Genomic DNA, 16,167 nt, shown 5'->3' with positions numbered 1-16,167 from the left:
AGCTGAATGAAAGGAAGCAGTTGATGTAAGACAACCTGTAACCTGCCTGTGCAATGACTGTGGGGAATTTAAGGAAAGACTGGGAATCAGGGTCATTTGTGCCTTTGGTCAGGGTCATCTGGTCTTTGAAAGCCTATTAAATGGAGGATGGGGTAGGCTTGTTTTCCATCTGCACTGAGGGCAAAACAAGAAGAAAAGTACATGTGCTACAGACTGAGGAAGTGGGTTAAACAGTGATCTCCTTGTAGATTCAAGACCCGGATGGAGAATCTTTTTGCACAGGTCTTTACAGGCAGGCTAGGCATCTATGTGCCAGTGTATGGGCAAAAGAATAGGCGAATGAACTCCACGAGGGCACAAGCCTGGAAAGGCTGTCTTTCCAGCAACAGGCAAAGGGGGAAGGGTTCTGTAGCTTTCCAAGAGTCCATAGAGCCCAGGTTTAAAGTAGAGTCCATAGCCTAACCAACACTTTTAGCTGCTGTCTGTCTGATCTTCAAGCCAGGGGAGTGTTGGGCAGAGAGGGCCGCATTTCTTGATGCTCTAGAGCTGACCTAAAGTGACCTAGTGGGCCCCCCCGTTTTGCAGGGAGACTCTCACTCCTATAATGGATCCCACTGGATCCCACAGCCTGGTCCCTTTGCCGGCTGGTTCTTTCTCATCGTTCGGCTCTGAGTCTTGGTTGGAGCTCCGAGTCTTCCCAAGCTGCCAGCTGTGTTTTAGGGAACCACAACATCCATCCTCATCCCAAGCACATCCCCGTGATGTGAAGGTTTCGGGAAAGCTGCCAAGGCCCCCAGCCTAACCTTCAAAAACAACAGATCCAAGGCAGGCAAGGTTGAGGGGAGGCCCTCATCCCAGATGCAGGGTCCTTCCCCACTAGGGCTCAACCTCCCCAGGAGGGATCCCCCCCACCCCCCTCACCCCGCTCCTAACCACCAGCTGCTTGCACACTAGCACTGCCCCACCCGCCCCTTCCTCTCCCCCCCTCTTCCCATTGCCTCTCATGCTCCTGGTGCTCCGGCCCCCAAGGGACCAGAGCTGACGACCCTGCCTCTTCTCCCGCCTCCCCCTCCCTCTCCTGTCCCCTTCCCCTCTGTCCTTCCAGTGAGTCCCACTGCGGCCACCACGCCAAGAATCACCCGCTCCAACAGCATCCCCACCCACGAGGCGGCCTTCGAGCTGTACAGCGGCTCCCAATTGGGGAGCACCCTGTCCCTGGCCGAGAGACCCAAGGGAATGATTCGGTCAGGATCCTTCCGAGACCCCACGGACGACGGTGAGACTTCATGCCAGCGCGGTTCACACTCATTCCAGCTCTGCTGGGTCCCCTCACCCACCGTACCACCTCCACTGCCACCACACAACACATAGACGATCCATAGGACATCAGTTTGGGCCATTTCAGTTCTTTTTTTCCCATACCTTTGAAGGGTCTGGGGGCCCAGAAACCTTGGGTGGCCCTGTGTAGCACTGGGGCTTGGGGATGGTGCATCTAGCCAGGGACCAGGGGAGGGAAGTCAGGATCGGGTTATATGGTGCCCCATCAGGATGCTCAGAAAACCAGAGCCTCTGTCCTCCAAGTTCGAGTTGGAGTCTTTCCTCCCCACAGTCTCTCCAGTATTAGAACAGACATGCAGGGATGTAATCCTTACAAAGAACTAGGCATCTTGTTGCTCTTTCCAGAACGTTCCAAAGATTAGCTTTTGGGACGGCCATCTGTTTGTTGGTGGTGATCAAGGTGTGACTACTGGCAAACTGCTCCTGGGAGACCAGGTCTTGGGGTGCATTAGAACCCCCATTATTACTCTCAGGATGCTCATTGGGGGAAGCATTCCTTGCAGACATGCTTCGGTTCTTGCAATAGGCTCTACTGAATGATCAGAATAAATATTCCCAGTACTGAGCCAGGAGAGGCCTAGAAAGAACCGGGATATTTATTCTGAGCAGCTCTGATGAGAAAGTCCCTCCTTCTGATGTTTTATAAAAATACTTCCCTGACTGGGAGGACAAGATGGCAGATGATCATGAAAACCTCCCTTCCTGTCTCTGGAGCCTCGGAGCACGCTGAGCAGGGGCCCACAAGGCCTGGGCTGCTGGAGGAGGTAGCAGCAGGGAAGCTGTCAATTTGGGCCCCTCTCCTCAGGTTCCTGACTGCCTTGGGGCTGTTGGGATGCCAGCGGGTGGGTGCAGGGCAGTGGGGGGGTGGGGAGACTCTGCTGCTCCAGAACCAGAATCCAAACTCCTGCCTTAGTCTCCTGCCAGACACCCGTGGGCCCGGGGACGCTCCACTAACCCTGTGTTCTGCTTCTCTTTCAGTTCATGGCTCCGTGCTCTCCCTGGCCTCCAGTGCCTCCTCCACTTACTCCTCAGTAAGAGCATTTACATCCTCCCTTCCTTCCCCCTCCCTGCTCTCCCCTCCCTCCTGCCCTCCCTCCTGCCCTCCCTCATTCCCTTTCCCCTCCCTTTGGTTGGGGCAGAGGCAGGTGCCTGGGCTCCGACCACTCATTTGGGCGCCTCAGGGGTCTGTCTTTCTGGCCTCACCACCAACTCCTAAGCAACTCTGGTGCTTTGTGTTCCTCTCCGTTGAGAAAAGGGAAGATCTCCTTGTTATCAAGCCCTTTTCCTGTGGTGCTGAGAAGCGTTGATGGCAAGGTTAGATGAGGTTTCTAAGCATCTAGGACCTCAATAATGTACGGAACTGACCAAATGTTTTATTATGTTATGGGGTGCTGCATACACTTTTAGATGTCCTTTGATTCCTAGGTTGTTTTATGGTGTGTGTGTGTGTGTGTGTGTGTTAGTACTGAGGCTTGAACTCAGTACCTCCCACACTCACTTGGCTTTTTCACTCAAAGCTAGTGCTTTACCACTTGAGCCACACCTCCACTTCCTGCTTTGGGCTGGTTAATTACAGATAGGAGTCTTTCCTGCCTGGGCTGGCTTCAAACCATGATCCTCAGATGTCAGCCTACTGAGTAGCTAAGATTATAGGGTGAACCACTGGTGCTCAGCCTTGCCCTCTAATTTTTACTCCTTCAAGTGGATGACAAAAGAATTGGTTGTCAGAACAACCAAAGTTTCCTTTCCTAGCCTTCTTGGCTGAGAGAGAGAGAGCTAGAGATAAGTACCAGAGAAATCTGTAAACCCTGAGCTCTGCGCTCAGCCCTGTGAGGAGCTGGGACCAGGACAGCACCTCTGTACCTCTGAATCATACTATTTTGAGTCTCTCCCTCCCTGTTTCCCAGGCCTGCCTTTTTCACCGCCATAGTAACCACCTGCTTTCTCTTTCTTTCCTCTGCACTCCCTTCAGGCTGAGGAGAGGATGCAGTCAGAGGTAGGGTGCAAAGCTTTGGTCTCTGCTTGTTAACACCACTGCACCCCATTTTCCCTCCAGAGCTTTTACTTCTGCCATCAGTAGTCGATTTTTCTCTTCCTTTTGCAGCAAATCCGGAAGCTTCGTAGGGAACTGGAATCATCCCAGGAAAAGGTGGCCACCTTGACATCCCAACTCTCCGCCAATGTGAGTGTCTAGTGAAGAGAAAGCCCTGGGCCACTGTTTTGGTCATAGTTAGATTGATCTATTTCAGACAGTTTTTTACAAAATCTGTCATGGGTTTACACTGCAAAAGAGCAAGTTTCTGCACACACCTATAACAGAAGATTTACCTCCTGAGATTTACCTCTTTACCTCCTGAGCCCTTGTAAAGAGCCATGATGAGTGGTGTGTGGTGATAGACAATTGTAATCCCAGCATTTGCAAGATGGAGACAGCAACATTTTGAGTTTGAGGACAATCTGGGCTCCAAAGCAAGACTGGATCAAAAAAAAAAAAAAACCAGAAAGAGCAAGATGGAGGGAGGGAAGGGGAGAGTGAAGGAGGGAGAAAGAGAAGGGAAGGATGAAAGAAGACATTTTTCCCCTACTCTAATGAAGGTACAAATGGGGTGGCATCTAGCAGTTAGTATTTGACCTTCCTAGAGAGAAAAGAGGTTCATCAAGGAGGCAAAAGCCATTTTGCCGTTGGCTGTGAACAAAATAGCAATGGATTGTACTTCTTGAGCCCTTCGAGGCCCTTTTCGTTGTCCTGGGGTAGCACATGCCTTTTCTCATGCCAAGTAAGGGAACAGGCCCAGAATTGTCATTCACATTGTGCGGTGACCACGACACCATGCTAGCCAGGTACCTGGTTCACAAATGGCCCTGCCTGGTAGCTCGTGGGCAGCCAGCAAAGACCGGCTGTGCCTGCATTCATCTAGTATGGTCACTGTCTTCCTTTCTGCCTTAGTTTTTTCTGCTCTCTGAGATGGGAATGGAACTGCCTTGTCTAACCAGGTTGTGGTAGTTTCTCCCTTGTGACTGAGATGCAAACAGAGAACATAAGAGCCATTTTCCCCCAAAGCTGTAAACACCAGCTGAGCCGGATCTACAGGAGCTTTCCAAGTGTTTGCACAAAGTAACCATGTCTGCAATTTCCGCAGTGCTTACTGGTTTTTCTCTCTTCCCATCCTCCCCGGGGAACCCAGCTGTCAGGCCTGGGGTCTGTCCCTTGGAATCAGGTAGAAACTACCCCCAAAATCTCTCCCAAATTTTGTTTCCAATACACTCTTTATTCTCTTTGCCCAACCTACTAGATTATAAGTTCTGTACTTGGTGGTTTGTTAGAAGCTCTTACCAAGCACTGTTTCCCACACCTGGGGACCCAGAGAATTGTAACATAAAAAAGAACCACCTTATGCATGCCTATCAAGGCCAGCAGCCAGAGTCACGTCCTGCACACACTAGGAAACTTGTGTTGGAGAGAAGCTGGATGGGGATAGGGAGAGCCGCCGGGGAGGCAAAGAACATTATTGTTTGATTCATTTATACTGTAGTTTGTCCGGCATCATGCTGTCAAAGCTGGGGGAGGGCCAAGAAAATGAATTTAGAGGGTGATTTTTCTTAGAACAGGAAGTTCCATTCGACTAAGGGAGAACAAACTAAACACCCCGGCACGGTGAGTTCGGAATCGTGATACATATTTCTGCCAAGGGTCAGAGCCCCGCCTTCACACAGGAGATGCCAGGACTCTGGGAAGGTCCCACAGCTCTCTTCAAGATGTCCTGACTTTGGACCAAATTATGGCCAAGTGTGCATGCAACATCCAAACAACGGAAGCTGAAGACAGGAAAGGGCTTCAGAACAACCTACCACTCCCAATGCTAGCCTCTGGGGCAGCACACAGCCCCGTGGTCCTGTGGGCACCCTAGTCTGAGCTTGGGATTAGGGGAATGTTCAGGGGAAGGGGAGGACATGTAGGAGACAGGGTGGGAGAGGAAAGCTCAGTCCCCTAGATGAGGAGAGGCTGATTTAGAAAAGCATACAAGCACAAACAACAAAAAGAAAAACACACAGGAGGCCAGTGGCTCTCTCCAGTCAGTACTCTTGAGTAGATTTCCAGGACTTCAAGCTGCCTGTCCACAGACAGACACTGGGATAAGAGGAGAAAATGAGATGAGGTCAAGAAGATTGAAGTTGGTTGAATACTGGTAGCTCATACTTGTAATCCTAGCTACCCAAGAAGCTGAAATCTGAGAGTCACAGTTCGAAGCCAGCCCAGACAGGAAAGTTCCTGAGATTCTTATCTCCAGTTAACTACCAAAAAGGTAGAAGTGGAGCTGTGGCACAAATGATAGACCACTGGCCTTGAGCAAAAAAGCCAATGGACAGTGCCTAGGCCCTGAGTTCAAGCTTCCGTACTGGCGTGCGGGCACACACATACTCAAAGGTGAAAGAAAACTGCTTAGGTCACCACATGTCTGCTCAGGATCCTTGGCAGGAAGTCAAGGCAAGAGGCAACTTCCATAGTCCCATTCCAGTAAGCTTCCAGGCATCTGTCATGGGCAGCTGTGAAAACAAGAGCGAGCCCAACCAATGAGAAGCAGCGAGGCTGTCACATCGTTGCACCTGTGTGAAGGACCTGCCCAGAATACATGCATTGCCTCCTAGTCAGATGCCTTCCTTGATGGTTGGTTGTTTCTTCTTCCTCAAGCATCCTTCTGAGTCCCATGCCTCATTCCCTTCACCATTCTTGTACATCTTGCTGCCAGTTGGTCAGCTAGAGTTGTAGTCACATTCCACATGGCCTTAGTGCCCCGCAGCACCTTGATGCAGCCTGCGTCTAGTGGGCCCCCTCCAGACCGGGCACCTTTCACGAAGCCAACCTGACCTCTGGTGGCCAAACTGCAGAATGCACCTGAAGTCTCGAGCCATTTCCCTCCCATCTTGCAGAGTAGAATCTGAAGAAACCAGAAACAAGTAGTTCCAGAGCAGAAGTAGATTAAGAATGGAGAAAGGGTCAGGGGAAGGAGGGAGGGAGCAAGGAGGATATGGGGGGAAACGAAGGGACAACACTGATTAAGAAGTATTGTACTCATAACCTAATCTATGAAATTGTAATCCCTTTTTACAACTACTTAATAAATAATAAAAGAAGAAAGAGTCACTCTGGGGGCAGAGGAAGAAAGATCCAAAGGGACTTGTGGGGAGGTTATTTAGTATGACAGGAGTGAGCACACTTCACTGTGGAGGGAAACCAAAACTGTAGGAACCCTTCCAGAGACTTATGCCCCCACCCGCACCCCCATCAGCCTTCCACTCCCATCCCACACAGAGCAGAGACAGTGCCACCTCTGGTAGATGACCTGTAGATGGTCTCACCTTATTCAGGAAGCTGATTCACCGTCTGCTCAGGGAAATCAATATTTTAAAACTAAGAGGTTCATTGACCTGGGCCAGCTCTGAGACAGAAAAACAGCTAAAACTATTTTGCATCTCAGTCATTTTCTTTCCCTTAGCTTCATGCAACAGATGATCTGTTTATGTGTTTGTTTCAGGCTAACTTAGTGGCTGCTTTTGAGCAGAGCCTGGTGAACATGACATCTCGCTTGAGACATCTGGCAGAAACAGCGGAGGAGAAGGTGAGAGGCGTGGGTGGGGATACTAGACACCGAGACCCGGGTTTCCCTCCTCAATCACCAGGACAGTTTCCCTTGCCCTGATTCTCCTTGCTCCAATTCCCTGCCCTTCTCTGTCAAGATGCATAGAATTCCAGGGCCCACCCCACTGCCCAGCCATCTCCAAGTGCTGACCTTATTTTCCTTCCTGGCTTAGGACACTGAGCTGCTGGATCTACGAGAAACAATCGACTTCCTGAAGAAAAAGAACTCTGAAGCTCAGGCGGTCATTCAGGGAGCCCTGAATGCCTCAGAAGCCACACCCAAAGGTAAGGTGTTCTGTTCCCCACCGAGGCAGAACAGAGAGGGTGAAGAGGATGAGTGCAGATTTCCATCTCGTCCCACAATGTGCCACCTTTCATATGAAATTCCCTCCAATATGATGTCTGGGCTGGCTAGTGAGGAGTGATGACTATCACTGCAGGGGATGAAGGCTGGTCGAGGAGATCTGTAATCCACTGCAAGGCCTCTCAGCCTTCAGACCAAAGAGCTGTCAAAGGCAGTCACCAGCAGAGCACTTCACATCTGTCCACAAATGTGTCGCTCTACATACGTGTATGTGAGCTTTCTTGATGGTCACCTCATGTCTCCAAGGGAGAGGAAGTCAGTCTTCTCTGCAGATGACACAGCCAAAGATAGATACATGAGTCACACGAGTGTCATGTGACAAGGCGGCCTCGGCATTTAGCAATCAGACTTCGCTACAGATAGCCTGACACCAAAATATCTGTGGGCTGTGTGCTGGGGATAGAGTTTGCAGGTGGTGCCCTTGTCTTGTATATATAGGGCCCTGGTTTGCTCCCCAGCAGCTACCTTCACACTATACTACAGCTTCTGCCGCTTTCCTCAAGCTCTTCTTCCCGCTATTCACCTGCCTCACTCCGAACGTAACCCCCACCTACTTTGTTAACAAAAACCATCTTTGGGTCTGGGAATGTGGATTAGTGGTAGAGTGCTTGCCTAGCATGCATGAAGCCCTGGATTCGATTCCTCAGTACCACATATACAGAAAAAGCCAGACGTGGCACTGTGGCTCAAGTAGTAAAGTGCTAGCCTTGAGCAGAAAGATCAGGTCAGCGCCCAGGCTCTGAGTTCAAGCCCCAGGACTGGCCAAAAAAACAAACAAAGAAAAAAAAACCTATAATAGGGGCTCCAAAGAATGATGAGTGTGGTGGTTTACATTTGGAATCCCAGCCCGCCAGAGACTGAGGCAGGAAGATTTAGAGGTCAGGGTGAGCCTGTGCTGCACAGCTAGTTAGTTGTTTTTTTTTTTTTTTGTCGGTCGTGGGGCTTGAACTCTGGGCCTGGGCGCTGTCCCTCAGCTCTTCAGCTCAAGGCGAGCACTCTACCACTTGAGCTACAGCGCCACTTCCGGTTTTCTGGTGGTTTATTGGAGATAGGAGTCTCACGGTCTCTCCTGCCCGGGCTGGCTTTGAACCGCGATCCTCAGATCTCAGCCTCCTGAGTAGCTAGGATTACAGGCGTGAGCCACCAGCGCCCGGCACAGCTAGTTAGTTGAAGGCCAGATGGAACTACATAGTGAAATCCTGTCTCAAAGAAAAAATACTGTGTACTTGTGCATACATGTTCACACAGGCGTGCGCACACACTCATGCACACACAGAGTCAAGTTCCCATATTTAGGGCCCTATTCACCTGTCCTTCAGTAAGTCCTTCCCTTAGCTTCTGTCTCTCCAGCTCTGATTCCATCATGGAGCTTCCTGAAGTACTGGTGTCCCCCAAGGCACCAGCCATGGCCCATTTCTAGGAGTCTACACGTTTTGTTTGGTGTCTATCCTACAGCTTCTAAAAGTATTTGTTTTCATTTAACTTGAGATAGGATTTGTGTATTGTAACATTCGTCCCTTTAAAATGCTTTTATGCATATTCAGAAGCTTTTGCAAAGGCTGGGCAGGTGAACTCAGTGGTAGAGCAGCTGCTGAGTGAGCAAAGTCACTGGGTCTGATCCCCAACACTGCAGAAGACAAAACAGTTATTCATACTGTGTAATTTAAGATTTGTTTGTTTTTGTTTTTGTGCCTGTCCTGGGGCTTGAACTCAAAAGCTGGGTCCTGTCCCTAAGCTTTTTTTTTTTTTTTTTTTTTGCTCAAGGCTAACACTCAACCATTTGAGCCATACCCCTCTACTGCGTTTGGGGGGATTAATTGCACAGACTTTTCTGCCTGGATTTGAACCACAATCCTCAGGTCTCAGTCTCCTGAGTAGCTAGGATGAGAGGCATGAGCCATGTGTGCCTGGCTCTTTTGCTCTTAAAAATAATTCATGTGGAATCCCTTATTTAGTTGATAGGCTCACAACTTATTGAAACCTTCAAAAGATAGACAAGTATGCAACTTATTCTGCCATCTAATATTTTTAGTGCTGGAAATCTTAATTCAGTACCTTTTGTGTACGTGGCACCTGCTGAGGGCATAGTTCAGTGGTGGAATACTTGCCTGGCATGTTCACTTTTCTCATCATCAGATGGGATTTACCCTGTATTCAGGTTAAAAGTTCTGCATGTAGCTATTTATATTTGGCCTTGGACCATTGGGTAGCTAAGTATTGCTGGATAAGCCCTGACCCAGGATAGGATGGTATGTGCCTAGTGTAGATGGTCAGCTTAGTAAGTCCTTCTCAGAGCTCTATTCAAGCTGAGCACTTTATACCATTTCTTTTTTTTCCTACTAGACTGAGAACTTCTTGTGCCTGGGGGGCCTTGGTGTGATCCCTGGGCTTCTTTTGCTCAAGGCTAGCAGTCTATCACTTGAGCCACAGCTCCACTGCTGGCTTTTCTTTGTGATTAATTAGAAATAAGAGTGTCATAGACTTTTCTGCTCGGCTGGCTTCAAACTGCGATCCTCAGATCTCAGCCTCTTGAGCAGCTAGGATTACAGGTGTGACCTCCTGGTGCCCAGCTTTATTTATTATTCTTATTATTTAGCTTCTAGCAATTTCTGTGTTGAAATGTGATTTGCCTTTCATGAATGTTTTGTTTGATAACTAATTCACAAATTGAATGGTGCATTCCTAGAAGAAGTTGGTGGGTTCCCTTCCCTGTTTATCTTCTTTTGTTTTTCTTTATTTTTTTTGGGTCTGGTCGTGGGGCCTGAACTCTGGGCCTGGGCACTGTCCCTCAGCTCTTCAGCTCAAGGCTAGCACTCTACCACTTGAGCCACAGCGCCACTTGCGGCTTTTTTCTTTTCGCTTATGTGGTGCTGAGGAATCGAACCCAGGGCCTCATGCATGCAAGGCAAGCGCTCTACCACTGAGCCATCTTCCCAGCCCCTCCCTGTTTATCTTCTGTAACTAGCCTTAACTTGATTCCCTGTGGTCTCTAAATCCACCTCTGCCTCCTTTCCACTTGAACTTGGCCCCTAGAACTCCGGATCAAGAGACAGAACTCCTCAGACAGCATCTCAAGCCTCAACAGCATCACCAGCCACTCCAGCATCAGCAGCAGCAAGGATGCTGATGCCAAGAAGAAGAAGAAGAAGAGTTGGGTAGGTAAAGGTTCATGGGCAGAATCTCCGAGGTTCTGCCTCCAACGCAGCACAGGGCTTGGATAACCTGGGTTGGCCTCGAGGGTTGACCGGTCCTTTCTAGTGGTAAACTTCAGTCTGATGTCTGCAGGGAGCAAGGTCTGCCAACTTCTTCCATTGTCCCAGCCACGGCCTGCTGGTCCCCAGGCTCTCCCTGCAACCTTTTCCCACTTCTGCTAGCATGGGCTCTTCACACGGATTAGATCAAATATATTTGGCCACCGAAGGAGCTGGAGAAATCCTCAGAAGGAAATGGCATAGCAGTCCCTTCCCTGCCCGCTCCCTTTACTGTAGAAAGGTTTTGTAAACAGTGTCATTCCTTCTAGGGGCTTCTGGAGGTGATTTCTCCAATTTGGAGAGGAATTCGCGGAGCTTTCTAAAGTGCTTCAAAAGTGCTCTATTACCTTTGGGTGGTCCAGAGGGGTCTTTCTCATGTTTGTCATTACGCACCTCCCTCCGATCCTAAAATGACTTTGGATGGTCTTTTTGAAATTCTTTAGTTTTCTAGGACACTCAGCTCTTCTGGCTGACTGGGGAAGGGAGCTCATCTCTTCCCTGTTTAGGACCGGCCCGCAGACCTTTGTGGAATGCAGACAGGCGCCCATTGTGTGAAATGAGTGATTAAGTGTTGCTTCTTCTTTTTTTTTTTTTCCCCCTTCAAAATGCTGACTTCAAATCCCTATTTTTTTCCAGGTCTATGAGGTAAGAGGCCCGGTTCTTTTCCTCTTCCCTTACTTTCTCTTCCCTTTACCATTACCTTCCTTACTTAGAGAGCAATTCTTTCCCTCTAAAAAGAAAGGAAAAGAGCAGCCACTCAGAACACTAACGGTACCACTGCAACTGCGCAGCGGTCCCAACTCCCTCCCTCCACTGCATGGTGCACCCACAGCTGCCTCTGCAGAGCAGAGGAGTGGTCTGGTTATAGGTCAGACGGGAAAGCCACACACAGTCAGAATTAGTTCCCTCCTGTCCTCCGTCCGCTGTTACTGAATTGGACTCCTATAAAAAGCAGTCACATTGAGCTTCTCCTACCCAGAAAATAGTTTGTGCTCTCACTGGGGCTTGAACTTGGGGCCTCTTGCTTTTGCTTTGCTTTTTTTTTTTTTCCTGCTCAAGGCTAGCACTCTACCCACTTGATCCACATCTCTACTTCCAGCCTCTTGCTGGTTAATTGGAGATGAGAATCATGGATTTGCCTACCTAGGCTGGCTTCATATCACGATCCTCAGATCTCAACCTTCTGGGTAGCTATGATTACAGATAGGAGCCACCAGCACCTGGCCCAGAAAATGAACCTTTACACTTCTGGCCCATTAAACCTAGAAGCCAGAAGGAATCTGGATGGAGGTTTTCTTGACCACAGTTTTCAGAGGCCAGTTCAGCTTGGGCTTAACCTAAAGATTCAGCTCCAGAGAAGCATAAAGCAGAAATTATGGGGGATATGGTCCAGTCTAGGACACCGTCATCATCCCAAACCTTAAAACCCTCCAGATATCCATGGGACCTCTAAAAGCATTTAGGGACTACAGTAGAGTCTAAGGCAAACAACAGCAACAACAAGAAGATGAACCCACAATCTCTGCTGCAAACCAAACACCTGAGCATCCCTCCCACCCGATCTCAACAGGGGTGTGGAGGACGTGAGCTCCTGAGACCCTCACCTCTGTCAGGAGCCTACAGTGTTCCTGAGGAGAAAAAAAGAACATTGCACATATAAAATGAATAACAATCCAATGGTGCCCAAATGCTTATAGTCCTTTAAGTACAGTTCATTGACCAGAGTCATTGGAGCAGACAGCACAAAGGCAGTGAAAGTAAACTCAGGTGGAATTAGGAAAAGTAGCCGGGGATGTGGTGGAATGCTCTATATCAACACTGTATGGTCAGAAGGGAACAATGGAGCAAAGGGACCAGCTCTCACGGAGGCCTGACCAGGGAGGGTAGAGCCTCTTTAGCGTCTGGCTCTTTAGCATCTCTCATAGTAGATTTCACAGATCACCGATCTGTTCAGATACTCCTTCAATAGTGATGCTGCCATTATCAGATCACTTTCAGAATCACTAAATATTCTCCAGTGCCCATTTGCACAGGACACATTCTGAAATATCTCCCGGAAAGAGTCCTGCTTTGTCTTGCTTACTCCAGTGTTTTCTGAGCTCATAACCATGGGACCATTAGCTGTATGCCAACAAACATGTTTCAAGGGTTAGGTGCACTCTATAAAGTGCACTGCGTACCATTCTTACTTAGAACCCTAGTGATCAGAGGGCTACACTCCAGGCACACTGCTCACAGAATTTCTTTATTTTTTTTAAGTGCCAGAACTAAGGTTTGAACTCAGAGCCTGGGCACTTTCCCTTTTCTTTTTTTTTCTTTTTTTTTTTTTTGCCGGTCGTGGACCTGAACTCTGGGCCTAGGCGCTGTCCCTCAGCTCTTCAGCTCAAGGCGAGTGCTCTACCACTTGAGCCACAGCGCCACTTCCGGCTTTTTCTGTTTATGTGGTGCTGAGGAATCGAACCCAGGGCCTCAGGCATGCAAGGCAAGCACTCTACCACTGAGCCACCTTCCCAGCCCTCCCTTTGCTTTTTTTGTTCAAGGCTGGCACTCTGCCACTTGAGCCACAGCTCCACTCCTAGCTTTTTGGTGATTAATTGGAAATAAGTCTCATAGACTTTCCTGCCTGGGCTGGCTTCAGCGTGTGATCTCAGATCTCAGCCACTTGAGTAGCTAGGATTACAGATGTGAGCCATGGACACCTGGCTCACAGGAGTTTTTTCTACACACACACACATACAGCATCCCATGAATGATTTATAGAAAACTTGATTAGATTAAAAATGAACAGGCCTGAATTTGAATTCCAGCAAGAAATCCACTCTGTACTTTTCCATCCTGATTCTTGATTCAACTCAGCAGAGACCTGAGCTTTATGGTACTTTAGGGCCCTGGTTGCTAAAGGACAGTAAAGTCCCTGGAACCAGCAGGCTGCATACATACTTTCTCACTTAATCCTACTAGAGCCAGATTGGTCCTCCTTTATGTCTTACCTAGTAGAGAATCAATGGCCACTAGCCGCTAGCTCTACCCATTACCCAACAGACTCTGTCCCAAGAGAGACGATTAGAAAGGATATCCTCAAATTTTCCTTCATTTATTTCCCCCTGTCTGAAGGATCTGCATTGCCTTTTTCCCCTATGGCCTTTGACCCCTCCTTTACTCCCTGTCTCTTGCTGCCATTCCGTGTCTGTGTCCCTGTGTGTGTGCATGCTGAATGGATGCATGTGAATGGGTGTGGGATGAGGCTCCTGGGTTGCATCTCTTAAAAGCTCACCCCCACCCAACACCCAAGCTCATCAGTGCTGAGATCAAACATCGGGTTATAATGCCCTGATCTGAGGAGAGGCTGAGAGAGATCTCAACGTAGTAAAAAGCGCTTTTGTCTGGTTGTTCTAACTGCTCTGTGGCGTGCTAGGCACACATACCACAATACTAAGTGCAACTTGGTACCACTCCCTTCTCTTCATCTTCACAGAACCCCAGTGTCAGTTTCTGGCTGTTTTGTAAGGAGATGAGTAGAATCTGGGTTGATGAACCCAAGGAAGAGAGGGGATCTTGAGACCCAAAGTGAGTGAGTCTCTAGATTAATTCACTGATAGGATTGGATTGCTGAGCGGTATATCATGAATCCTCTGGGGTCTTCTCTCTGTCCTGCTCAGGAGACAGTCCCCCCCCCAAAAGGGAGAAGCCCCAAGAAGTCCCCACAGCTACAGTGGCAGCAAGCCACTCTTTTTCTGAGTCCTCATGTGTGTGGGGCTCTGTCCATATGCCACACCTCATAGAGCGAGCTTAGTTACAGCAAGTAAGTCCCCTGCCTGTCCCAATCCCAAAGCAGTCCAAAATGGAGCCCTAACATCTCTCTACCGGGATCTGTTCTTTCCTAGCTTCGAAGTTCTTTCAACAAAGCCTTCAGTATAAAAAAGGGACCCAAATCTGCATCCTCGTACTCTGATATTGAGGAGATCGCCACTCCCGACTCCTCAGCTCCTTCATCCCCAAAGCTGCAACACGGCTCCACAGAGACCGCTTCACCCTCCCTCAAGTCCTCCACCTCGTCCTCCGTGGGCACTGAGGTCACTGAGTAAGTGCTCTGAGTGCCTGCCACCTAGCCTGCTGCCAGTATTAACTGCTAGCCAGAGCTGGCGGTAAGCCCATAGACCCCGGACCAACACCACCTTACTTATTGCCCTCTTCCTGGGTTTGTGAGACCCACAGAGGGCACCTTTCTGTCATACTTACTGAGTATCCATGGGCCAAGACTACTGACCACGCATGTCAGATTGCCCAGTAACGAACGCTTCTGCGCAAGCCCGGCTGACTCTTGCTTTCCTACAGGGCCCCTGCTCATCCAGTCCCACACACCAGGCTTTTCCATGCTAATGAGGAGGAGGAGCCAGAAAAGAAGGAGGTATCTGAACTGCGCTCTGAGCTATGGGAGAAAGAGATGAAACTTACAGACATTCGCTTAGAGGCTCTCAACTCTGCCCACCAGCTGGACCAGCTTCGGGAGACCATGCACAACATGCAGGTCAGTGTCCAGGCACAGAGCTGCAGGAGAGGGGAGGTCACGGCCTGAGCTGTGTCCAGCCCTGCGACCCTGCCCTGTCTCTTCTTGCCACAGTTGGAGGTGGACCTGCTGAAGGCAGAGAATGACCGGCTGAAGGTCGCTCCCGGCCCCTCCTCAGGCTCCACTCCAGGGCAGGTCCCTGGATCTTCTACTCTGTCGTCCCCTCGCCGCTCCCTAGGCCTTGCTCTCACCCATTCCTTCAGCCCGGGTCTCACAGATACAGGTACCTTTGGGGAAGAAGAGCCAATAGAGGTGAAGAGTTAAAACAAAAACAACAAGGTGGGGACTCATTTCACTATGATCATTCCACTTGCTCCTGAGGCCATCAAGTACTTTGTTAGAAGACACCTAAGAATGATCACATCTGCAATCCTAGCTACTTGGAGGCTAGGATCAGGAGGATTGCAGTTTAAGGCCAGCTTGGACCAAAAAAATTCCAGAGACTACATCTCAACCAATTTTAAAAATTGGGCATGGTGGCCCACTCTACACAGAAAGCATAAAGGGAGAAGCACAAAGACTCACTCAGGCAAAAATCGAGACCCTATGTGAACATTAACATAAGCAACACAGGCTGAAGGTATAGCTCAAGAGGGAAAGCACTTGCCTGGCAAGTATAAGAAAGGCCTTGAGTTCGAACCCAAGACCACCAAGAGAAAGAAAAAAAATTTTTTTTTTAAAAAGAGTTCTTATGGTTCTTAAACTCTTAACCTCATTTCAGTTTGGGTCTCCTGATTCTTCTGTATCAGAGTAGACAGTAGTTATTCGGAAAGGATAATGGCTATTTGGAAAGGATAATAGCTAGAAAGTTTAGGGGGAACATTGTGCGTGCCCCTCAAGCCAATTAATCCTTTTCAATCCCCACAGACCTGTCGCCCATGGATGGCATCAGCACCAGTGGCCCCAAGGAGGAAGTGACCCTTCGGGTGGTGGTACGGATGCCCCCCCAGCACATCATCAAAGGGGTAAGGAACTTCAGGAAGGACCTGCAGAGGAACCAGCATAATAA

At 49.1% G+C, this 16,167-nt stretch overlaps 1 protein-coding gene across 1 annotated transcript in view; it reads left to right on the top strand.

The window, feature by feature from the left end:
* The window catches only part of Nav1 (neuron navigator 1), a 71,948-nt gene that overhangs the window by 43,644 nt on the left and 12,137 nt on the right, over nt 1-16,167 (top strand). The window contains exons 9-18 of the mRNA XM_042701141.1: nt 1,106-1,276; nt 2,317-2,369; nt 3,443-3,520; nt 6,873-6,956; nt 7,150-7,261; nt 10,374-10,495; nt 14,476-14,672; nt 14,927-15,119; nt 15,213-15,381; nt 16,026-16,123. Of these exons, the coding sequence (XP_042557075.1) occupies nt 1,106-1,276; nt 2,317-2,369; nt 3,443-3,520; nt 6,873-6,956; nt 7,150-7,261; nt 10,374-10,495; nt 14,476-14,672; nt 14,927-15,119; nt 15,213-15,381; nt 16,026-16,123 (1,277 nt within the window). The remainder of the gene's footprint in view (nt 1-1,105; nt 1,277-2,316; nt 2,370-3,442; nt 3,521-6,872; nt 6,957-7,149; nt 7,262-10,373; nt 10,496-14,475; nt 14,673-14,926; nt 15,120-15,212; nt 15,382-16,025; nt 16,124-16,167) is intronic.

The sequence above is a fragment of the Dipodomys spectabilis genome, unplaced genomic scaffold (genome assembly GCF_019054845.1).
Source record: "Dipodomys spectabilis isolate Male_0828 unplaced genomic scaffold, ASM1905484v1 ptg000288l, whole genome shotgun sequence".
NCBI lineage: Eukaryota > Metazoa > Chordata > Mammalia > Rodentia > Heteromyidae > Dipodomys > Dipodomys spectabilis.
Note: the sequence above shows the minus strand (reverse complement) of the source record. Positions and strands in the feature narration are given on the sequence as shown.